General features: G+C 40.0%; 2 protein-coding genes across 6 annotated transcripts; one reads left to right on the forward strand and one right to left on the reverse strand.

The window, feature by feature from the left end:
* Window positions 1–8: 8 nt before the first annotated feature.
* Window positions 9–10,799, reverse strand: LOC139635776 (uncharacterized). 5 transcript variants are annotated; one of them, XM_071503208.1, is made up of 6 exons: window positions 10,389–10,799; window positions 7,996–8,174; window positions 7,829–7,916; window positions 6,227–7,669; window positions 5,049–6,073; window positions 9–3,991 (listed from the first exon to the last, which is right to left on the reverse strand). In XM_071503208.1, the coding sequence occupies exons 1-6, from the start codon at window positions 10,657–10,659 to the stop codon at window positions 1,988–1,990; spliced, it is 5,010 nt and encodes a 1,669-aa protein (XP_071359309.1). In that variant the 5' UTR covers window positions 10,660–10,799; the 3' UTR covers window positions 9–1,987. The 5 variants fall into 5 exon arrangements, with proteins under 5 accessions (XP_071359309.1, XP_071359308.1, XP_071359307.1 ...); XM_071503207.1 differs by having other exon boundaries at window positions 5,049–7,669; window positions 7,829–7,874; XM_071503206.1 differs by having other exon boundaries at window positions 5,049–7,669; window positions 7,829–7,877.
* Window positions 10,800–10,829: 30 nt separating this feature from the next.
* LOC139635988 (zinc finger protein 62 homolog) lies at window positions 10,830–22,540 on the forward strand. The gene is made up of 8 exons (XM_071503609.1): window positions 10,830–11,818; window positions 13,022–13,152; window positions 13,411–13,519; window positions 14,394–15,556; window positions 18,028–18,439; window positions 18,525–18,667; window positions 18,889–18,991; window positions 21,040–22,540. The coding sequence occupies exons 1-8, from the start codon at window positions 11,554–11,556 to the stop codon at window positions 22,236–22,238; spliced, it is 3,525 nt and encodes a 1,174-aa protein (XP_071359710.1). The 5' UTR covers window positions 10,830–11,553; the 3' UTR covers window positions 22,239–22,540.
* The last annotated feature ends 2,577 nt before the right edge of the window (window positions 22,541–25,117 follow it).

Genomic DNA, 25,117 nt, shown 5'->3' on the forward strand with positions numbered 1-25,117 from the left:
GATGGGGATTAGTTGGACATCTCTACATTTATTACCTGTTTTTCAAATAACAGGACCAAGAAAATATAGATATTTTTTTAATTAAGATCAGATCAACATTATTCAGAATATTTACAATCTCTTAACTGGGATTCTTAATTATAAAAGAGGGATGGGTCAGTGTTGTCCAACCTTTGTTTGAATTTAATTAGCAGTTTAGGAAAATGGGAAACAAGCTTTTAACATCTTTCAGACCAAAAAGAGGATTAAAAAGTATTTAAACAAAGACAAACATCCTGTCTTTTTACAATTTGATACAACTATTAATTAATTCCTACTTGAGTCAGACTTTGAATTTGCTCCATGTCAATACAGCTGTCTGCTGAAGCTGTGACTAACGCTACTTACCGGACAGTGACCCATCGTTTTAAGGTGTGTTTAGACCAAACATCAAGCCAAAATTAAAGGCATGTAAACATAATCAGATGCAAATTTGTTCAAGGTGACATGAACTAAGACCACTGTGTGGCCACTCAAAATGAAATCAACTTGTATGATGTAAACTATAAGTCTCCACTCCATGATTGTATCGAAGGTGAAGAGAAAAATGAGTCTGGGGCTCAAAACTGGAGTCTGGTGTGAGGTACAACCATACACAGCTGAACACATAGTGACTGTACACACACATTCATTGGCATTACAGAAATTAAACACAGACTGCAAATACATTCCAATGGTCATATTCTTGCGAGGTGAAAGATTTCTTCATGTTCATTGTGAACACACATTTATAATCCTTGCTTTAGGTGGTAAATTATTGCACAAGCATTACAATTAACAAGTGTTGCCAATTTTAACAACAAAACAGAAAAGCAATATAAATAATTTAAATTGTAAAAACTATTGAAACTATTGACATTTTTTACAGTTAAATAACTACTTACAATTCAATAATTCAATAATTTTTTCATTTCCTATACGCTCCAAAAATCACACTGTAAATATTAGGCATATTCTACCATTTTAGACAATAAATTAGGCCTCAAATTACTGAGTCAATTTTTCTTAAGTGATATTGCAAGATATCTGATGACAATATTGTGATGAACCAATTAGAAAACATCAGTGTGGTGCTCTTATATGCAGATGATAGCACTAAAGCCCATGTCTAAAACAGATGTTTCATGAACATTATAAAGGGTACTTTGGAGTTGGTCAGATTAATCTTTTTTCTTTTTCTGTAACAGGCCGAACAGACCATCTAGTAAGAGATACAGTGTTTTTAAAACTGGGTTTTGGTCGATCTCACAAGTCTTGTGATATCACCTGTTCAATAAAAAAAAATCAGGACTATTAGTTCAAATAAATTATTAATATCACTCTTTCATTAGCCAAGAGGAAAAAATGCTGTCTTTCACACATATGCTCTTGGCAATCAACCTTGGTTTAAGAAATGATTTCTTCAGATATCGCCGTCATTCGCTTTACTCTTGAAGGAGATAGTGACTTCCCAGTATGTCTTGACTGTGAGGTTGCCAGGCAACCAGTGGAGGCATGAACCCGTCTACCACCACATATTGTTTTTTTTTTTTTTTTTTTATTGAAACATGTTATTGCATGTTAATGCACGTTAACGCATTAGCTTTAGATATGCTACTTTCAGTCTTTATGCTAAGCCAATTGTATCCGATCCAGCTCCATACTTCACACACAGACATGACAGTCATATTGGTCCTCTTATCTAACTCCTGGCAAGAAAGCAAACTAAGTTTTACCCAAAATGTTGAACTATGGCTGTATGAATTTCTAAAACTACAATAAAAAGACAACATCCTCTGACAAACAATAATAAAGTGGGACCCCAACTCTCCATTTGCATTTGTTTTAGAATTCAACTGGGTCAAGGAAAAAAACAAAAAATATGTTCTCCCGTTTTAAGACTTAATATCTGTCATTATAAAAATCATTACAATTCCCAGTGGAACATGGTGGAATCTATGTCCCTTTCTCACTGGATTTTATGTACATTTTTAACATGCTTTTTCAGGTGGCCTGACTGTGTGAAGTGCTTGGGGCAGTGTGGGCAGGAATGTGGTTTCTCCCCTGTATGGATGTACTTATGCCTTTTCAGGTTATTTAAATCTAAAAATCCTTTTCCGCAGAATGGACACCAGTGTCGCTTCTCCCCATTATGCCACCTCAAATGTACATTTAGTTCTACTCTCCTTGTGAATTTTTTTTCACAGAGGTTGCAGTGGAATGGTTTCTCTCCTGTGTGGATCCTTATGTGGGCTTCAACGTCTCGTTTTGTGAAGAATCCTTTGTTGCAGATCTGGCAGACAAAAGGTTTAATTCTGCTGTGCACCATCTGTAGGTGTTTGGTGAGGCCAAAACGGTAGACAAAGCCCTTGCCGCACTGCTGGCAGATATGGATCCTACCATTGCGGTGCACCCGGCCATGCCGTTTGAGACCCTTGGAGTCTGGGAAGCTCTTCCCACAGAGCGTGCACGAAAAAGGTCGGCTTCCTGTATGAAGACTTACATGGCTCTCAAGAGCAGCACTGCTGCTGAGGATACGGCCGCACTCCCCACACTGATTTTTTAGCAGACGCCCACCAATGACTGACAAAGGCTGTAATGGTGATATAATAGGTGGTGCTTTGACAGGTATGGGGTGGAGAGAAACACTAGGGGGGTAAACTACTGCAAGATTCTGGGATTTTGGGGATCTTGTCTCTTTCTTTACTGGTAACAGCGATGGCCTCCTTCCACCTGCTGATGGTGTTTTACTGGCTGGAATTCTAGGAGGAATCCACACAGCTTTAGTTGTATATTTTTTCACAGCCTGACAGCTGGCCTGGTTCTCTGCTAACTGGCCTGTTTTAGCTGCATTCTGCAGTTTGGCCTGATTGGAATTTTTCATTTTAGCTATTGTTTTGGCTTTTGCTGCTTTAGCTAACTTTTTAGCATTCAAAACTCTTGCACTCTTTTTGGGAGTGGTACCATCTTGAATTAATCTGGGTTTTTTAGCAGTAGTCGATTCCACAGTCTTTCTAGAACTGACACCATCTTTAGCTAACTTAGGCAACCTAATACTTGGGGAACAAGTTTCACTCCCTGTTATAGCAATAGCAGTTATGGTTGTCCTCCTAGGACTGAAAGAACTGGATTCCCTTTTAATCCGTTTAGTGCTACAACTGTCTCGAGTGAAAGTGGACCTCCTACGGTTGATAGAAATCACTTCACAGGCAGACATTTTAGGGCTTGTACCATTTTTACTCAAACTAGATGTCCCAGGACCAACAGCAGAGGATTCAGTCTTTTTAAAACTACCACCTCCTCTAGTTGAACTCAACCTTTTTGGACTCACTGGGGTGGATTTAGTCTGTTTAGGGCCAGCACCATCTCTAGTCAAACCAGTCCTCTTAGGGCTCACAGGTGTGGATTTGGTATTTTTAGGGTTAATGCAAATTTTAGTATTTTTGGGGCTACCCTCATTTTTAGATGAACTAGACCTTAGAGGACTGACAGAAGTGGATTTAGTATTGTTTGAGCCTAAATCATCTCTAACTGAACTAGACCTCCTTGGTGTGGATTTACTAATAGCCTTTGACCTCCTAATTGGTTCACTCACACTCCTCTTGGGTCTAAAAGCATCTTTACATAGTCCACTTCTCCTTGGACTACCAGGAGAGGGGTCATTAGTAGTCTTATTTAGAGATGTAACATCTTCAACCACACCTGGCATTTTAGGGCTAGTGGGAATAGGTTCACTGGTTGTGTTTTTATCATTTAGACTATCATTCTCCAATTTAAGTTTTTTAGGGCTTACAGTGGTGGTATCTGTTTCTGTGCATGGTTCTGGATTTGTTTTAGTTCTTCTAGGTTGCAAGTGAGTTTTGAGGTGACTTCGGAGTCGGGCCACAAGGGAGTCTTTCTGTAACAGGTTCTTGCCACTGGTGCAGGTTTCTGCACTAGAAGCTCTGGTATCTGCATAGTCATTAGAAGAGGCCTATAAAAAGGCAAAAAAATAAATAAATTAAGCAACAAATATATTACAGAGCAACAAAAATATTTTTTTGCAAGAGTTCCAGTAAAATAGGAACAACAGCAATTCACATGATGATTATTAATGATTTACAAAATTAATGCTGCCAATATGATCTACAAATTTTAATATTACATATCTCTAAATCTCTGTCTCTGTCAGTTTACAACATAATATTGAGTATTTACGACTTACTTTGTGTAAAACATTTGTTAACAGCCTAACTGCTGGGGTATAGATTCCTGTCACAAAGGTGAGTATTCTATTAAATGTTTCAGTCATTTATCGAGTGAAACAGTGAAAAATACAGAGAGAGACACACACACACACACACACACGATGAAAACAATACCTGCCCCACTGTAGCAGCTAGTAAAAATAATCATTAACTGGAGCCCTATTCATTATATTCAATACGTCCACTACAAGCTGCCTCAATCCGTGGTAACTAGGGATGCCCCGATTGATCAGTCCCAGATTATTATCGGCCGATATGCATTAAAAATACGTGATCGGTAGATCGGAATTAATGCTCCTAGCCACTGAGCACCTGTGGTTAATTCTCTGATGTCTGTGGCTGAAAGAAGCACTGTGTGCTGTGTAGTGTAGTCCAGTCTCCCAACTTGTTCAATGCACATGTGCGCAATAGACCACCAAATCAAAACACGTCAGTGTGGAACTTTTACAAAGAGTGTGAGACTGCGTACGCCATCTGCAATACATGCCACGATAAAATAACTTGTGGGGAAAAGATCAAATACACGTTTTGAGGCATATTTTTACATTTTTTACTGTTGGAGGTCCCTGTACACTACAAAGACTGACCAACCAGCTGCTATAACGAAATTTAAAAAATGATCGTTATTGGCTGTGGATCGGCTGATCTCACTCATAGATAATTGGTATTGGCAGCAATAAAAACATGATTGGGCATCCCTAGTGGAAACCAGTACAAATATCGTTTTATCACTGTGTTAATTATATTCCTAAACAGACTGATGAGTGTTTACTACTACATTACCTTTTTGGGGGCTTGAATTATAGGTAACACTGCCAGCTGCGCCAGGAACTGGTTTTGGGTGATCTGTGAATCAGGGTCAGATGTGTCCTTGGATGTGATGGCGGTTAGCTGTGCAAGGGCAGCTGATTGTTTGTCTACTATAGGGGGGTCATTAGGTAGCGCACAATCTTGTGCTGCATTACTGATTATATCCTCTACAAAATTAGAAGCTGAAGGCTCAGTTGTGCTGATGGTTGCTGCTGACTTCTCCAAGACTGGGGCAGTCATCTTGGGTGATGTAGATGGGTGCACATACCCACTGACGTGTGACTCTCCCAAACTGGTGCATGTTTCAGAAGATAACAATGCCATCTCTTGAATGTTATTTTGCTCTTCTGATATCTGAGAGGTATTTACAGATACAGAAGTTTCCTTTAAACTGGGACAAATGTGAATGGATACCGCTGGCATCTGTGATGGCTGTGTTGATATGACCACAGATGACAATTTCTCTTGTGTGGTACCCTCTTTCAAAAGGGGCTGGGTTTCATAACATCTATGTGGAAGCACCCTTGGGATCTGCACTGATTCTTTGATTAATACTGAAAATGGCAGCTTGGTTAACTTGACCATTGGAGACAGCCCAGTAGGAACTGACATTTTTAAACTGGAACACGTTTCTGTAGGTGCATTTGTTGTTTGTTTGGGAGATTCCAAGTGGTCAGTCCTATTATCCCTCTTTTGAGATATCGAAGCCACGTCATCTGAAGACATTAACTGTGACGATGACACCATCACAGCAGCAGCTGGTTCTGCTAACACCTGCTCTCTTGTAAGAACAATTGTCTGTGGCTGATGTGCCCTTGATGCCACAGCTGCCATATGTCCTGGAATTGTGATTTTTGGGTGTGGCAGAATCCCTGAATGCTGGTCTGTTGAGGTGGCAGTCGACTGTGACAGGACAACAGGAAGCAATTTTCTGGAGGTAACATATATTGTTTTCTGGACAGGGGGAAGGGAAAGTGTTCCAGGGTGTAAGCTCGTACCTGAAGAAGGTGGAAGTAAACTTTTATTCTGTGCAGCAACAACTGGTGACACAAAAGTAGGAAGCTTGGCTGGGGACAATGCTGCAATTTTATGACGTATTAATGAGGGTACTGATCTTGGCACGATAATTATTTTATGAGAAGCAGCGTTACCTGATTCACTTGGTGCTGCAGATTGGTTCAGAGGATGGGGAAGGTGCTGCTGTGACTGTGGACTTGTTTGAGTGGCAGCAGTTGATGGCTTTGGTGGTGTAGCAGTAATGACAGGATGAGTGACCACACGTTGTCGTTTTGGCATGACAGCCTTAATGTGCACCGGATCTTCACTGGTTGGAGTGGAATTTGTAACCTGAGGACTGGCACTAAGTGTCTTTATTGTTGATTGTGCTGCAGACTCTGGTAGACTGCCTGCAACTTCAAGAGGAAGTGGTTGTGTCTCAGGCTCAGCTGGGACCTCATCCAAAGTTTGTAAGGTGCACACACGGGGAGCATGCTGGCTTTGGAGTGGTGCTGTCATTCTCTTCTGAGAGGAGAATGTATTTTCCTCTGTTGACCGATTCATTGCTTCAACTAGTAGCATTGCATCCTGAAGAGTTACAGAGGTGCGGCGTGCTCTCAGGTTTACTGATGGTGCTTGTGGTGACTCTGCTGGTGTAGAGTTTAATGTTTCAGTTGCAGATGAAACTTCAGTGGAGGGGGTTTCCATTTTCATGGCAAGCTGTTGAGATTCTTTTTTTTTTTCTTTTTCAGAGGAACATCCTCCAGTCAAAGATGCAACTGAAACAGGTAAAGAACCAACCATACTGTTCTCCACATCTCCTGAAGCAGTGTTCAGTCTCTCCTGGACTGATGGAGTGATAATTGATGAAATGTTTCTGGGCTTAACTGGAAATGCTTGTGGAGACTCAGATGCAGCAGTATTCATTGTATCAACTGTAAAAGAGACCTCAACCTCTTCCACCCTTACTGAAGGGGAATCTGCCACCTCTTGCTCAGTTGTGACATCAGTAGATAGTGATTCAATTATTACATTAACCGGCTGCTGTAGATGTTTTGTTTTCTTTGGTGGGCGTCCTCTTCTACGGCGTACTGGCTGGGAACTAGTCTTAGCTTCTGCCCTTCCATTTTTTAGTTCCTCATATGCTGCTTCTTTGTTTTGTGGTGTCGGTTCTGCTAACTGTTTCTCTGGACAATTCATATCTGTATAATGTCGAAGAGTAACATCATTTTGTTCATTTACTGATGTTTCTCCCTCTCTTCGACATTGTTGGGGGAATACTGATGGCTGCTGTTTTTCACATGCTTCAACCACTGATTGTTGCTGAGCAGTCATCACTGGTTGTTCTTCAGATGATGCAAGTCCTCCCTCTGTCTTGTCTTCCCTGTCATCTTTTATTGCAGTGAATGAAATGACTAATGAATCCTCAGGCTCAGACGATTGGTTCTGGACTTCTAGTAAACCTCTATGCATTCTTGAACAGGGTAGTTCTACAACTGGGGTCTCTTCATCTTTTTCAGGAATTTCTCCAGTGAAATAGTCCTGGTTAATTAGAGCTCCTTCATTTTTAGTTCCACAAGCAGTGGCCTGCGGTAAACCTAGGCACAGCCATGACAGAGATATCATGGAGGAAATATGAGAAGTAATAAAAAGGCAAGAACTGTGAGTGGTAAACCATACCAGACTGTAGGATTTATTAAATTTTACAAATGATCAAACTTTGATTGAAAAATTAAAGTTAGGTTTTAATTTCTCACCTGCATTTGAGAATTGCCCATAGACAATAGTGGGCTCATCTGCCTCCTGCTTCAAGATAGTATGCAAAGAAGAATCATCATATGATTCCTGTATAGGAGTGAAACATATTTCAATGTCAAGAAACAAGATAATTTATTTGACTACTACTAAGAAGATATACACACACCTCCTGTTTGACAAGTATAAATGCCATTTGAGAATTTCCCTCCCCATGGGTCTCAAAGTTGTGCTCCTGCAAACCGTACTCCATCTCTTCATAACTGCATTGTTGCTGTCGGTTTTGCAGTGATGAATTTCTCAGTGGCAGACACTGCTCCACCAGCATGGTGCGAAAAGGAACTAGGTCTGTAAATTTAAACAAACAAAAATCATGATAAATGATTATTTAAACTAATGTCCTGAATCATTAAAATTTAGACATAACTGAGGCTGCACACAGTGTTTCCCCTACAGACATTTTGCAGCAGTGGCAGATTAAAGGACTTTGCAAATATAATGTCTCAAGTCACTGTTAATCTTTACATTAAAACTAGGTTGTAATGAGGCATTCTAATGTAAGAATAACCTAAATTGAAACCAAGTAATTTTAATTACCTGGGTGGAACAACCATATAGAACCTATGTTTGAGTAATGCTGGATATGAATCATTTTGTCTTTATCACCAGCATCCACACTACTACGTTTTCGTTTTAAAATGCATCTCTTTTGCTACGTGTTGTTTGCTACGTCCTCACTACTCCAGAGTTTTCAGCCCTGAAAATGAAGAGTTTTGAAAATGCTGCTGGCCCCGTTTTAGATTGAAAACTCTGGAGTTGTGCCGTAGTCTGGATAGGCAAAAACAGAGATGTTTGGAAAGGATGACATAGACACACCCAGTCGCTTCCTGATTGGGTCTCAGCCTCGACTCCCAGTGGTGAAAGCAAGATGAGTAATGAATTACAAGCGTTACTGACCTTGTTGTCTTTGCTAGCGGCTGTTGTGCAGTGAAATTCTGCATGTTAACGCAACAACTCCCTTTGCTTTCCTTGTCGGTAGTATTTTTTTTGCAACTAATCAGCTGAATACAACTGTGAGTAGACAATCGGCTCCCTGTTTACACCTGCTTGTGCATGATCAGTGTACATGAAAAGTTGTATGTCTGAGTTTTCAGGTGTGTTAGTATGGTCGCAGACTGTTTCTGATACAGAGCTGAAACGGTTGTCTGGACAGAGATCGTTCTCGTTTTAAAACAGCGTTTGAAAATGAAAACATAAGTAGTGTAGACATACTCCAGGTCAGATTGCTGCAGGGATGATGTATTTTTTTTAGGCCATTCTGAATTTCAGCATTACCATGGTTGCCTTGACAAAAAGCAAATGGGATTTTTAGATGGGCTCTTGGATTACTGCAGAAAGTAAACTGTGTGACAAACAAATGTTTATGATTCTTTGACATTTTGTTCAGCAGGACAAACTTCATAATTTAACACCACTTTTACGATTTTGAAGCCTTACTATAATCACCAGAAGTAAAAAGATAATTTACTACACAACTGTCGCATGACTTCATCGTCACCATGACTAAACTTCCAACTTGTAGTTTGATTTAGCCCTTACTATTTCTATAAAAGCCTTTCTTCTCGCAAAATTAGTAATAGTTTGCAAATGCATGATTATAAACACAATGTGGCTGTATATGTGAACTGGTAAGTAGAACGGTTTTTGTGTTCGCTATGAGTCTTTGATGTATGATAAATAGTTTGAAAAATAAATATTTTTAAGAAAATCTACCTCTCTTCCTCATTGAATGCTATGGAGGGCTGAAATGTAATGATTTGTAACGATTCATCAGACTTAAAAGAAACAGCTAAATTGTATGATCTAGCTTCACTACTGTGTGACAGTTTTTTTGACATAGCATTCTTTACTAACTAATAAAGGCAATCTTATCTTTAAAATATCTCATGGTTATTTCATTAAGAATTTTCATAGTCACTTGTTTCTAGTGTATATCTTCTATTCCAAGTCATTTAGATTGAGATTGAGATAGAAGACAGTTACTTTATTAGCTCCACAGAGGGGAAATATGCAGTGTTACAGCAGCAGAGTGGACAGTGCAAAACTGCGAAGGTGAGTCTCAAATGCTGAAGGAAAAGATAAGTTATTGCACATGGTGAGCTGTCAGTCTTTGGTGTGTGTGCCATCGACATAGATCTGAAATTACAGTAGTAAGTAAACAGCATAATATCAAAGTAAGTCAAAAAGGTCATAAAAGTACCATGTATTTTTTTAAAGTGGGCATGTTAAGAAATATAAATTGCTAACGGTTTGGTGCTGTGTAACCATATGACCACATCCTGACCTCTTCCGCTAACATAGTATGGTTTCCCTCCTATTTTAGATCCCACGCTTCAGATTTGCCTAGGCTAGGCTACGATACTGATACATCGATAGACAGGAGCTGCTTTATTTATTTCATATAACAAGGACACATTCATAATATTGTCTAACAATAGCAGCATCGACAGACGACAACATTGGTATCTGGTACCATTATTTATAACCGGCATCACAACTCACCACACTGGACAGCTGTGTCACGTTTCTCGGAGCAGTCGCTCGGCCGTGGAAAAGGCTCACTTTCTTTGGTGTAAACAGTCGTTTGGCTTTTCCCAATCTCAAACTGCCTGCATCTTGTTTTGAGATCCTCGTTCTCCTTCTTAATTCTGGATATTTCTGCTTTCAGGTCGTCGACCATAGTTTCGAAAAGTTTGGTGGTCTCTGCGACAGCACTCTTGAGCATACTCTCCATGACAGAAGCGTACTTGGTCTGGAAATCGTCCGCTGACATTTTCGGTATGATTTACCGTTCGTCCGAGGGTTTCGCTGTGAGTCCACTCCTGGCTGCAGATTTACTGTAGCGGTCTTAAAATCATGGTATTAGGAGCAGCTTCAACATGGCTCCTTCCCATGGACAGACGCGGTCTCTGCTTTGTGTGACGCACATTGACTGAAAAGAAGGAGGGGGTTGGACAAAATTTCCGGTGAACCACAAAATTCTACATGTGTGTTTTTGGATGTATGTTACGTTGGCAAGAAAACAACAATGTGGTACTTATGTCAGTGACTAATGACAATTAATACACCATGCATCATCCCTGACTAAAAAGCGTAATTCTTTATCAGACAGCCATATGCTGGAATGATTAAGATTGTCCCAACTCACGACCCGTACTTTAAATCTCGGAAGTGCTGTTGTTTACGGAATCAGGAGGAAATGCGATAGCTTAACGGAAGCAAATTGTGATGTTAGGTTATAGCTAAACCGTTATCTTACTTGTGATTCAAAACTCATCTTGCACTACACATAAACTATATACATGCTGGAGATGGCAATTTTATGTTTCCGATAATTGCTTATCAGATGGTGGTCGTAATCACAACTAGTGCAGCAGGCTAGTTAGCTAACGCTGACGCTACAAACGACTCTTCAGTTTGTTTAACATTAGTTTCGGTGTGATGGAAATAGCCATGCGGTAAATTTGGACCAGCCAATGCATGTCTACAACCTGTTTAATACTGAGAGCCGAGTTTAAGAAACTGCCACATCCAGTGAAGGGGGACCCACGTTGGCTGTGGCCAACAAATCGTACTCCACAGCTTTAAAGTGCCGGTCGAAAGTTGCCTTCTCTTCAAATTACTGGAAACAAACAACTGTCCAGAGTTGTTGCACATTGTTGTCATCATGGCCGAGGCTATAGTAACGTTTCAGTCCCAACTTTCTGGTGTAATGGAGACGGTCTTTAAAGCTGCTATGTATGAGATCACCCGCTTGGTGGAGGACAGCTTTTTGGAAGAGGTGACACGGTGCAGGGAGCAGGTCGAGTCCCTGAAGAGGCGACTGAAGTGGTCCGAGAGTCGACGCAAGGAAAGAGAGGGAGACAGACGGGGGAGGTGCACTGACTGCGGGAGAGTCGCGGAGTCTGGTGAGGAGAAATCCAGAGCTACAGGTGAGTCTGTCTGGTGGTGCTCATCCATATTCGGCTCCCATCCATCATGTTACATGGGTGATTAAATGCACATCCGCTTTCTTATGAATGGTATTATCAAATTCACTTGATTACCTTAACCTTGCTGAGCTTCTTTTGAGTGGGAACATTTGGAAATCTTAGGTGACGGGGTAGGCTACATGAAAGTCAACAAAGGTGCTCCGCAAAGGATTAAAAGTTGCACCAATCAATATTTTTATATAAACAAAGGATCAAATTCCTATGCTAATGTGAGAGGTGTTGGTTACACTTACAAACCCACAGGCAATAATCACGGGTTCTGGACTCTACAGGTCCCCTCAGCTCTACAGTGTGTAAAATGTCTTTCAGCACTTTGTTTTGGTTTTATGGTTTCATTGTTTGGTTGAGTCACACCAAGCTCAGATAAACCAACTGTACACTACTTGCCCAGCAGCAGTGAACAAAGGAGTGCATTTAAGCAGGTGCTGAGCCAGAGATTTTCATCAGGAGTTGTTGGAGATGAAAAGAGCGTGGCCAAGAACATGACTCCAAATTAATGATAATGTTAGCCTGTGTCTGTTAGATTGTACATGTGTAATTGATTACTAACACATTGGCTAAAAAATAAGCAAAACAGTTGTGTTTATAGTTCTTCCTGCTCGTCTGAAGTGAAAATAATCAATGCAGCTTTAACTATCTTTAAATGATACTCCACCAAAATCTCTCTGATGAAATAAGCCTGTGAATATTCTCATTTGAAACCAACTCTCCACCAAGACAGTCACTCTAACGACTGTCGTTGGCACATGGAGCACAAAGGGAACCAATGACATCATCAGCCTTGTGAAAGCCCCTCCCTGAGGTTAAATACCTGGGTCTCCACACCAGATAGTTGGACCAGTCCCAGCCTGGTCAGGTGCGAGAAGGAACTGATGAAGCCTCTTGGATGAGAGGTGAAACGTCTTCCTCGACAAATAACCAAGTCCAGTTGCTTTCGATTTAAAACTCCTTTGAGATCTCTGATGAAATACAAGCAGGTGTTCTAACATTCACAAACCAGATACAAGCAGTGTATTAAATTAGTCATGTGTTGGCATAAATGTAACAGTTTGGAACATTCCATGTGCCTCTCTGAGTCCCTAAAATGCAAAATAGATCAGTCATATTTTCCCTATTTAAAAATATCCTTCTTTTCTGTCACAGAGAAAAGCTTGAAACAAGAGAGTATGCTGCAAGAAGAAATAAATAACTCCCGTGGCACTGATGTAGAGACACCTGAGCATGAAGTGGAAGAGGCGAAACCAGAGGCCCACAGTGCCATGAGGGCAGCACAGGTAGAGGGCATTTTATTACATTAATTGAGCTAAATTTAAGTAAGTAATTTAAGTTACAATGTTTAAAATATTTAGTAACCATGATCAAAGGCCGTTATGTTGTTCTCTTTTTAACTTTATATCTGTAAATTTCTTCTTGTAAAAGCTATTGTTTTAAATTTAAACTGCCTGTTGATCAAGTGCCAAGCTAATGGTTTCTCTTGGGGTGTGTAGAGTTGAACCTCCTGTATTAATGCTGCCATTCTTCTTGTCTGTCAGTCTCCAGGTGCACAAGGTGAAAAGCTGGATGTACTGCACAAGGGGGAGGCCCTCTGCATCACACCAGAAACCAATGAGTCCCAAGAGAGATGGGGAGTCAGTTTGGATGGTCAGTTTGCTTGCAAATGCGAAAAGAGTATGAAAAGCTACATTTCAAAAGGAATTTTAATAATCTTAATAGCTTAATTTCAGTCACATGGAAGTGCAGTTGATCTAACTCTACATTATGTTGTATAGTGACAATTACCACACTTCTTGGGATAATCTTACTGCACTTTATTGCAAAGCACCACAATTGGCACCAGCAGTTCTTCTCTGCTATTGTATAGAAACACAGCATTAACCACGGAAAAATAAAGAATGAAAAAACACAAGAAAAAAAGTGCAATATGCACACTAACATTACAAAAATGAAATCAAGCTCCCAAGGTCTCTCTTGTGTAAATACTCTGTGTCTGTGTAATACTCAAAGAAAAGTCACAACATGCTTCACTTAAACCAACATGGTCTTAATATGCCAGTGTTACAAGCCACACTGCAGTCCTGCCGCACATTTGCCTTGAAAGATTTCTATTCTAATGAGAAGACTTGAAATGAAAATTGAAAAGACAATTTTTAGTTTCAAAAAACTTTGTGTCAAACATATGGCAAAAGCACAGAATGTGAATAGAGCCCATAAAATGCATGTCTTCCTTGGGAGAAATCCAGAATGAAAAGAAGTTAGGAGAATTGCAACTTTTACATTTTGTAAAACAAAATGTTTGCTACAATGTTTTAGCGATTTCAAGTGCAACAACATGCACACCACTTCATAAGTATAGAAAGAGATCATTACCACAGATTTACTGGTTAATTGTAGTATAAACAGGATGATTCACATTTTCAACATGGGCTTTAAAATAGTTTTCAGTGTGCATTTGATAAATATGTCATTGTTGTCCCTGTACCCATATACCCATAACTCTTCTCCTTTCATTGGTCAGAAACAGACACATCAGTTCTGCCAGGGACCAGTAAACGTGACCAGAAGATCTCAAAGTGCAATGTGAACTGGGAAACCTGCTTTGACCAGCGGCCAGAATCAGGCCATCATGGACACTCAGGTGACCCATCTGAGCCACTTTTCCAAAACAGATATGGTATGGAAGACTTGAGTGGCTTTGATAAGACTGGCTATGGCGATGCCAGCATGATAGAAATGGATAACTTAGATGGGTTGCGAGGATCACCATCCCACCTGGGTGAGGATCTGAGTTACATGGGGCACTATGAGGGGAATTTGGAAGCACCTGAAGGATCTGAGCATCAAGCATACCAAACTGATGCCACACGGAATAGAAGAGGTCTGGTCAGTTCTCCTGCAGGCTCACCCTCAGGGACTAACATTGATGTAAGTGGAGAGTTCAGCTGTTTATTGATCAACGAGGAAGGGTATCTACAGGACCCGGGTATCTTGTACCCAGGACATGTGTCTGGTGATTCAAGTGGCAGATTGAGCTACCGCGGCCAGGGCACTCGAATTGACCCTTCTTTAGACAGCGCAGAGGATATGTATAGTGCCTCAGATACATACAGTGACACCTTAAACTTGGGAGAGAGGTTGCAGCATCAGGCAGCAGGAAGAGGAGGGAGGAGACACACTTGTAACCAGTGCTCCATGTCATTCCCTGATTCTGCCTCTCTCAAGGCTCACAAGCAGACACATAAAGGCACTGGACAAGGACCACCATACTCCTGCACCCAGTGTGGAAAGACTTTCACTCAAGCCTGTAACCTTAAAGTCCACCAGAGGATTCACTCAGGGCAGGGGCTTCACCTCTGCAGCCATTGCGGAAAAGGTTTCCCTTCTTTCTCTGATCTAAAGACACATAAATGTGGCCAAACAGGGGACAAACCGTACTGCTGCACTGTCTGTGGGAATAAGTTCAGCCGTCTCTGGAATCTGAAGTTGCACCGGAGAATTCACACACAGGAAAAACCTCATCAGTGCACCATGTGTGACAAGAGCTTCACACGAGCAGACATATTGAAGGTTCACCAGCGTACCCACACAGGGGAAAGACCATACTGCTGTGCTGTCTGCGGCCTTAGCTTCAAACGCCTGGATCATCTGAAATCACATCAGCGCAAACACATGACAGACCTATAAAACCAGGGAAGTGTGGGGAAAAATAATCAGATAAATTAAGATTCTTTGTGGTATTAGGAGGTCAAAAAAATGAAAGTTTATATTTGTAAGACATGGTTGTTTTTCATCAACATTGCAACAACCCAAAGTCATATTTTCTGGTCAGGTCCATTTTTTATTCTTCTCTTCAAGTCCATGTCCTCTGGTTTTCATTCAAGAACTTTATATAGGTATTAAAAATGTACAACAAAAATAACATCACATACCCTTTTATTGCTGCATATTTTGTTACTGAAAAAATTACTCACCTTAAGTGAATTGGCTTAAAAGTACATCACCAAACTAAAAATGCATTACTGCTGGATTTTTTTTTTTTTTTCATGCTTTTGTCATTGCCTACTTTACCATGTCTGTAAATTCTTTCTGTAAATAAAACAAATGAGCCAAAGTTATGAGTTTTAATCCCATTTCTAGCATGTGGTTGTTCTAGCTGCATTTTTTTAAATCATCACAATTTAAACAATAAATAATGTCTACCATGCTTGTCTAGAGCCTTTAAAGGGAAAAATTAAATTCTTTAAAGTAAATTTCCATGTGGCAAAAGCACATACTGTGCTTTTATAGACATCTTGAAACCCGTAAAAGAAGTCATACAAGTCCAGAAATTATTGATACAACTATATTTAATGCCTTAAGCTTGAATATTGTTAGACCAAACACATATGATGCATATGATTATTTTGAACAGAACATCAGGGAAATTATAAAGGAGCATAAGCCTAAGATCAGAGGGACAAGTCATCTTCTGCTAAATACAAAGTGAAGCCAACCCAGTACTGAGCCCTGTTGTTGCAGATGAGGAGTGACAGTGAAGTTACAACAGGGTAGCATGATGAAGAGTTTGGAAGATAAAACTGAAAATCCTTGCAGATTTCTTCAAAAATAATGAGTTCTTGAGGTCACATATCAGTAGATTTTTCAGTAGAGGTTTGATTCACCTTTTGCTGGAAGAAGGATTTATGTGGTTGAAGGAAGACAATGTAGTAAAAGGTTGTTCTCTAAGGGAGGACCTTCATATGTAATCAACACTCATCTCAGAAAAAGAAATTGATTAGATGTCAAAACTTTTTTTTTGACAGTGAGATTTAGTGATTAAAAGGAACATTTCTGTAGTTGGAAACATACTGGAATTCAGAATGATAAAAGGTTGATTAATCAATAAACATGCATAAAAAAGCAACAACATCCACTGAAGGAACGTAAGTGTTGTCTGTTGTTGCTTCACAGCAAAAGGGTCCTGGGTATGAACCTCTGTAGAACCAGCAGGCATTTATCTCTGAGGAGTCTGAATGTTCCTTCCACAGTTTTATGAGGTTTTTCTTTTTCTGGGGGTTCTGGATTCCTAAAAAATATATAAAATGTATTTTCTTATTAGTGTTATGGCCACATAACCTTAGTTTGTCCCCTGACTGTCATCTGTGATTGTACACTGCTACTAAATGCAGTAGTTAGCATAGGTCAAAACCCCATTAATTGTTATTTGGTACACCAGGCTGGATATAAAAATTACCTTCACAGGAAGGTAATTTTCTCATCTAGAGATGTTCTAAAAAAAACTACTCAACTGTTAATGTAAATGCATCTGATAAATTTTCCCATAGGGGATAAGTTAACATACCTATGTTGGTAACCTGGCATTAAAATATAGGGGGGCAGTTTTAATGCGGAAAGTATCACATACTTTTATAAGGGACCTTGGAGGAAATGATGAAGAATAATATATGATTTCTAAATCACTCATAGTCATGGATTTAAAAAAGAAATACAAAATCTCTTTTTTGTCTCCTTCCAGTAAATTACATTACAGGACAGATTGGTCGTATGGGACCACAATGCCTTACACAATAGCTAAAATGCATTTTTGTGCTGAAAATTAATTCAAATCCTGCTTGGCGCAGCCTATGGGTTTCACTTTATTGAAACGCGTTTTGCTATTCACTGGCCTCAGATCAGGCCACCGTACTGCGTGGTATATGACGTCACGAGCAAAAACAAGAACCACAAGCGGTTGTAAAACAACTAGCTAGCTCGGTGAAATGATATGTACACATGAATTTGCGTTGCTAAGCAGTCTGCACTTGTGAAGACCATAAAACCACGATAAAATAGAACGACACGTTAGGTTCGACTATGGTTTATATAATTCGTGGTTGTGTACGATTTGTTGAAGGTTTGATGCCGTTAACTAGCAAACGAATTTACCGTTAAGATCAAGCTAAAGAGCCACATTAGCTGGCTACCAGAGAGTTGGAGTTGTTTCATGTCAGTAAACATCAGGCGAGGTTCAGTTAGGTGAGCCTTTTAACGTTTATAATTTCATGAATCTCTTGTTATTTCTCATTATGAAATACAAACAACAACAACAACATGTAAACTTGCATAGAGACTGCTCTGCAATAATGGTGTACAGCCCAAACAACATGTGGTAGAATTTCCAAGAAGAAAACTCTGTGTCTCTCTTTGTTATTTTCCTACTCAAACGCGCGGAATTCCGCTGTATAACAGTTATTAGACGCGGGACACTGGTAGAGTCTGCCATGTCGGACCTGGATACACTCATAGTGACCTTTCAGACCCAGCTCTCGGATGTGATGGAGACTGTGGTAAAGACAGCCATGTATGAGGTTACCAGACTGGTGGAGGACGGCTTCTTGGAGGAGGTGAAGCGCAGGAGCCAGGAGGTGGAGTCTCTGAGGATACAGTTGCAGTGGGCTGAGAGGAAATTGAGTGAACAAGGGGGGAAAGATGGAGGAAAGACAGGAAGGTGTGTTGACTGTGCTAAGAAGGATGTGGAGCTGTCCACTGACGCTGCAGAAGAAAGGTGTAAAGACCAGCTCAATAGTAAGAACAAAAACGCATAACATGGGTGTTGAGATAGCTCAGGGGATTTCCTATGTTATTACACTACAGTGTTTACTCTTTTTAGATGTGTTGAGGAGTTGTGGTGTGAAGAAAGAGGGCGATTCTGCTGAAAGATGGACAAGAAGCCACAGACAAGAAGTCATATCAGAGTTACCACAGGAGGCAGACAATCCTGCAGCCAATCACAGCCCTGAAAGGGAATCACAGGTGGGTCACAGCATGAGACTATATTAGAGCAGAAATATGGAGTGCAGACATAGTATCAGGATTGCTCTCACATATTCATGAATTCAATTTTCATATTAAGTGATGCAAGATCAGTTTTGTAGTAAAAGAGATTGTGCATGTGGTATCAGCTCTGAAAACTAATTGGACTGAAAATACTGTATATGCTCAGTATTCTATGATATGCTCTACACCCTGTTCAGGCCACAGAAGAAGAGGATTTGATGGAGATGGAAGAGAAGGATAAGGTCAATAAGCTGCCTTGTTCATCCTCACATTTGGGAGGGTGGAGCAGTACTGTTGATGGTGAGTGTTGTGAACACACGCGCGCACACACACACACACACACACACACACACACACATATATATATATATATATATGTGTAAGTCAATAGGAATTTCTCATAACATAAACAATCTTGCTATTGAATCAAGACACATACTGAGTGGGACTTTTTACAATGTCAAAATAAACTTCTCAGTTTCTGTGCTCTTGTCACATATCGGCCAACATATACACACAGATTAGTGTAGATCATATTTAACCACAATAAGAACTTTGACAGGTTAATATTTTCAGTTAAAACATCCTGGGATGTCAAAACCATTCGAGCTGGTATTTTCCACTGTGGGTCCACAGTTAACAGACTGTGTACCGGACTTACCCCACAGCATGTTGACATGTTGCTACTTCTGAATAGAAGACAGTAGACAAGCTGTTATGCTGAGGACTGAGGTAGGCCTGCCTTGTTTAATTTATTTTGAGGTCTGAAAAATGCAACTGCAAATTTCCATTTTGTCAACCTGTCGGCTGTCTCTGATCATTAATCAGGTGAGAGTGGAGGAGGAACAGTAGGAGGTTTTCATTACAGTGTTCTTGGCGCTGGAGGATTCAGTGTGTGTTTTCGTTGGCTATTTATTTTCATAAGTTTTCCTTATCCTCATATTTTCCTTCAAGGGAGAGGCTATTGTACTAGTTATACACAGCACATTCAGTGCTGGAAGATTCAATATTTGTTTTCATATATTTGTTTGTTGGTCAATTTTACTTTGTTTGACTCTGTTCACAGCAGCGTTGCAGGTGTGTGATGATTTTAATGGGTTACAGTCACTCGTCTATTCTACATAGCACATTTTAATCTTGTTTGTTAATGACCATCGGCTATCGGTTGGAAAAAAAATGTCAAAATGGGCATCTCTAACATGGATATGATATGTCTGCAGTAAGCCAGTGTCAGCCAATTAGGCAGATAGGCCAATCGTTCTAGCTCTGTTACACATAGATTGTGGACATGGAGAATGTATCGTCTGGCCCAATATATGGAACAAAGTTTTAATATAGAAAAATCACTTGATATGTTGGAGGTGGGTAAGTGGCTTTATTTGACCTCCCTTGAACGTCAGTTTCTTACGATTCTGACTACCTTCCTGCCTACAGTACCTACCCACCCACCTATTCATCTCTTTAGCTATATATTTGTCTTTGTATCTGTGGTGAAGGGACATGAAACATAATAGGTTCCACATTTGATCCTACTACTACACCTAATAATAATATAATTATTATAATGGGACTTAGCAATTGTGTAAAGGAAATGGTTCCATTTACCAATTTCATAAATTTAATACCAGAACATAAGAACATAAATACCAGAACAAAATCAAAACAAGCACAAAACCCTATTCAAAACAGGATTAATGAGATTTAATGAACTATGAATTTAACAAGCCCTTCAGGTAGCATTAGGTAACACACCATCTTAAGGTAAATAATTGAAATAATGAAAACCATTTTTTCCAGTATCTTGTCTAGTATTAGTACCTATTTACTACAATCCAGCCTCATAGCATAAATATGATTTTTTTTTCAGTTCGTTCAAAAAGAACTGAACCAGATTAACTCCCCAGCTTGCACTGTGACTATTTCCCAATAATACCTACTACATTGAACTATTGTGCTAGTGTCCCATTGTGCCTATTGTCCCCTGCATGTTGAAATATTTTCACTTTATTCCCTGTAGCTAGTAGACCTTTGAATGCATTTACTACTGTGGCTTGTGGGTGGAAAGGTCAATATCTTCTCATGCAGGCAATTTCTCAAACTTATGTTAGAACAATACATTTACACTTAGCTTCAGTAATAAACCGAGTTAGTTCATCAATCCTCTTACGTAGGAAAGCTTATTTAGCTCAAAAACAATGTCAGTGGATGGATTATTATGTATTCATTTGTTTATTGGGCTAATCTCATTAGCCATGACAGCAACCAACTTTCCTTTTTGTTAACAATCTACCTTTTTCAAAAGGCTGTTGAAGTCATTAATATAATCCCCATTTCCACTCATTTTCCAGGTGAAGCAGGTTGTGAATCACACAGCGCTACTGAGATGACTGAGACACAAATAAAACAGACTCAAGAAAGCAGTGAGGAATTACTGCGGAATATCATTAAACAAGGCCCACAGATATCATCTGCATATGGCTTTCCTGAAGAACAGGAGGAAGCACAAATGGCTACGGATCCATGTCATGTCTCATCTTTGGAAATGGACACCAGTTGGCCTGGACTTCTGCAGAATCACAGACTTGGGCCTGTAAAGGATCACGATTCGGCCAAAACTAGAGGTTCCCTAAAGTGTACAGAACACGAGCTGTCCGACTCCATCGCAGCAGATGTTCACACTCAGGTTACCCTGGGCAGAGATCAGATTTCAACCTCAGGATCCCCTCAGGCAAGACTGCAAAACAGCGAAGCGTTGGGTGTGACAATAAAGCAGGAGGTTATTGTTGATTCTGATGGGTGTGACGAAAGTGAGCATATGGAAAAGAAAGAAATGACAAAGTCGGGGATGGCATCTTTCTCATGCTCAGTAAAACAGCACAGGCTGAGTTCAGAGGCACGCAAGCAGAACCACATTTCCCATAAAGCCACTGTGCAGGAGGTTATGAAGCTGCATTCCAAAGTTGGTACAGGTCTTAGATTGCAAGCGGCTATACAGCACCTTAATCGACCCATGAAAAAAACCCCTCACATGCTCTCGAACAGTACTGCGGCAGCACTGTCTATCGCTCATACTCAGGTTGTAAACTTAAATCCCCTCAGCAGAATTCCCTCCACATCCAAAGCCGCTCCACCCTCTCCACTCTCAGTACAGCGAGTCACACTTAGTGACAGACAAGCTGCAGCACTTAACCGAACTGGTGCCCCGTGGGTGAGCATCAGATCCCAACATCAATCAGCAAACTCCCATCATGCCAGCCCCGCACCCCATTCGGACGCTCACACTGGCCCCAGGCACCTCCTGCGCTGTGGCCAGTGCGGAAAGTGCTTTCCTCACCCCAGCAACCTGAAGGCGCACCTGCAGACTCACACAGGTGAGCGGCCTTTCTGCTGTTCCCTCTGTGGTCGCAGCTTCACTAAGCTGAGCAACCTGAAAGCTCACAGACGGGTCCACACTGGAGAGAGACCGTATTGCTGCTTGGCTTGTGGCAAACGCTTCACCCAGAAATGCAACCTGAAACGCCACCAGAGGATCCACCTTGATGTATGATGATGGACAGCGGCTGACAAAAAGACACATCTGGTGTATTTATTTCTTTTAGATTAAGATGCTACAGTGTTTGTTTTGCAATGCAATACAGTTGCTGTGATGCATTGCAAAAATGCTTCTTGTGTACATGTCTGTTGAAGTGATTGTCCCATGTTCTTCTGTGCATTCCAGAGAAGTTCATCTCGTAACTTCTGAAGGTGTTTTAATGTTATTAAAGGACAACAAGCATCGTGTTGTGAAATGTATAATGCGTAAAGATAGATAGTCACTTTCGGTTAATAAAAGACTATTTATTCTGTGAACACTAATATTCTTTCATTATATCATGTGCACCATGCCTGTGAGCACAAAGGTGCTTACTGACCATACATCAAGCCCTGTGTTTATTCATATGCTGAAATGAAACTTTGGATTTATGTGAAAAAATGAAAGAAGCTATTAAACAGATAGAAATACTTAAGTTGGTTAAGGATTGATCTCACATGGCTGAAGTACAGGACCACAGGTGAGCACACACCTTCTGAGACATATTCATTATTGGTCGTGATGAATAATGGAAGCATATTAATTATTACTTTACTTTTAACCTAATTGCATTTCATTTGAGCTTTTTTTTTGTTTTAATACCTGACAACTCTTATATTATTTTATTGCTAGTTATGTATTTATATATATGAATATATGAGATTTTTTTTTTTTTTAATTTCACATTATAATATCAATTGGAGGCATGGAGGGTAAAAAAAAACCCAAAAGACATTTGAAATGAACTTTGAAAAATGAAAATGCAGATAACTTATAGTCTGACTGGTAAACATATTAACATGTCATTAAATAAGGCTATTTAGCAAAAGGAAAAAAAGCCCCACTGTCAAATTTTACAATATTGTAATATCTTAACTGACCACTTGGTGTCAGCCCCTCACCTAACTTTGTGCAAATCTCTAGACTTTAGCAGAGATTTTCAGATGATTTGTAGTCCTCTTGTCAGGCTACTAATGTATTAATGGAATAGAGGAGTACTTTTAAAGACAACCACTCCATTAAAGTAACAGTTCCATTTTCATAGTGCCCATAGACACTGTTTCAGCCGATGTGTGTGCCTGAGCCTGTGTTTGTTTCATATCTTACATTCAGGATTAAGCTTGACGTGTTGTATTTGTAGTTAGAGTCAGAGCTGCACTGTGCAGGTGGTACAACTGATAACATTTTAATCTTATTTTCAAGGTAGCAGAGAAAAAGCTAGCAGACGCTCTCTCTCTCTCTCTCCCCTTCCTTCTGTCTCTGTCTGAACCTGAAGATGTTTAATCACTGTCAAAAACTGATTACCCACAAAGCATTTTTATTTCCTATTCCTCTCTCTGTAGACCTCTCATTTGGTCACATTTTCTGCTCTATGTACAAAGAACAGTAAGCCACTCTGAGATGGGTCGAACAAGACACTGTTTTGTTTTGGCCGTATCTAAAAGGTACATCGCGCTGAGTTGCTGTTAAAATGGATTTGGTTAAAAAGAGACTACAGATGTTATACACAGAAAGTGTCTAATGGATATGGGCAGTCATGGAGCACAGCTATTGTTACAAGCTTGTACAAATTGGCAACTCCAATGAAATGATCCCTAAGAGGATACTGAATTTATGCCTGCTTCCTGAGTGTCATGCTGCACATTATATCAACTAAACTCCTCAACTGGGATGAGGAGGGGTGCAGAATGTAATTTGTTACATTAAAAAAAACAACAAAAAACAAGCCCTTAAATGGATTTACAGTGCACTATATATGGCAAACATGAAAAATGGTAAGAAGAAGGACAGAACAAGTTGTTATAGTGACAATGTCCACCAGTGGCTAGAATAGAATGAGGTTCTAGATGTAGAAGTTTGCATAGGGAGGAGGTTGAGGTGGATGGACGGGCCAACAAAACAGTGGACTTTAACAAGGAGGACTACTGTTCGTTTACCATTTCCAACCATGAGTCATGTCATTTTTTAAATTTTCAACAGTGATTTGTAATGGTTTTGAAGGCACTGACATCATTCTGCTGGTAGGGGCGTCAGATGAGAAAATGCATCTGTCTGACGTTCTGGAATGTATGAATGGCATGGACAAACAGGGTATTTTGCCATTTAATTGGGAGGACTTACGGGAGATTCCAGTCACTCTTTTTTCAGCTGCTGAATAAACAGTCATGACAGCCCTCAAATGAGCAAACCAGGAACACGCAACAGCTCTGGGTTGAAGGCTTGTGCACTGTAGTATTTTTACCCCAGCCTAGATCCTCTGCATGTGGCAAAACACACCCCCATGGTGCACATGAAAACCATCTTTTTGATGTAACTATTCAGTCTAATTTTATACATAAAAATCAAAATATAAATTATGAAATGAGAAAAGAAAACTATGCTTTTGTGTTCTCCCAAAAAAGTTAGACTACTGTCTTTTCCTTTACCATCCACTTTGTTTTGTGTTTTTTAGCCACTGCTGCCTTTCATTACAGAGACTGTGAATGTCTCCCTGAGTTGGGAGAGACTGAGGAAAATGAGAAAACAGGAAGACAAAAAAGAAAGCAGACAAAAGGTATCAAAGGATAATGCTGCTTTGAATAAAAAGACAAAGAATTACAGTTTCTTCACAGTTTTTATCTCAAATTCCTCTTATGACATGGACTTTTCACCCTCTTTACCTCTTGTATTTTAAAATTTCCATGCAATCAGTAGTATTAGCAGTGCCTGACTGGACTTGGAAAATAATGTTTCCTCCTTCTTGAATTGATAGCTATTCTTTCAAAGAAACTTCTTTTCTCTTCGGAGTCAAACCATTCCAATTTTAAATTCAGTGCTTAACAGGCTATGGAGTGCACCGTGGAAGATTTATGCCA

The sequence above is a fragment of the Trachinotus anak genome, unplaced genomic scaffold (genome assembly GCF_046630095.1).
Source record: "Trachinotus anak isolate AG129_WGS33_773 ecotype Australia unplaced genomic scaffold, CSIRO_AGI_Tana_v1 ptg000019l, whole genome shotgun sequence".
Classification (NCBI taxonomy): Eukaryota; Metazoa; Chordata; class Actinopteri; order Carangiformes; family Carangidae; genus Trachinotus; species Trachinotus anak.

Coding starts and splice junctions, on each gene's coding strand:
- LOC139635988 (XM_071503609.1), top strand. CDS start 11,554: ATGGCCGAGGCTATAGTAACGTTTCAGTCCCAACTTTCTGGTGTAATG. Junction 15,557..18,027: donor GCAAACACATGACAGACCTA/TAAAACCAGGGA, acceptor AACATGTGGTAG/AATTTCCAAGAAGAAAACTC. Junction 18,992..21,039: donor GTGGAGCAGTACTGTTGATG/GTGAGTGTTGTG, acceptor CTCATTTTCCAG/GTGAAGCAGGTTGTGAATCA.
- LOC139635776 (XM_071503205.1), bottom strand. CDS start 10,659: ATGTCAGCGGACGATTTCCAGACCAAGTACGCTTCTGTCATGGAGAGT. Junction 8,175..10,388: donor TGACACAGCTGTCCAGTGTG/GTGAGTTGTGAT, acceptor TTAAATTTACAG/ACCTAGTTCCTTTTCGCACC. Junction 7,670..7,828: donor TGGGCAATTCTCAAATGCAG/GTGAGAAATTAA, acceptor GGCTGTGCCTAG/GTTTACCGCAGGCCACTGCT.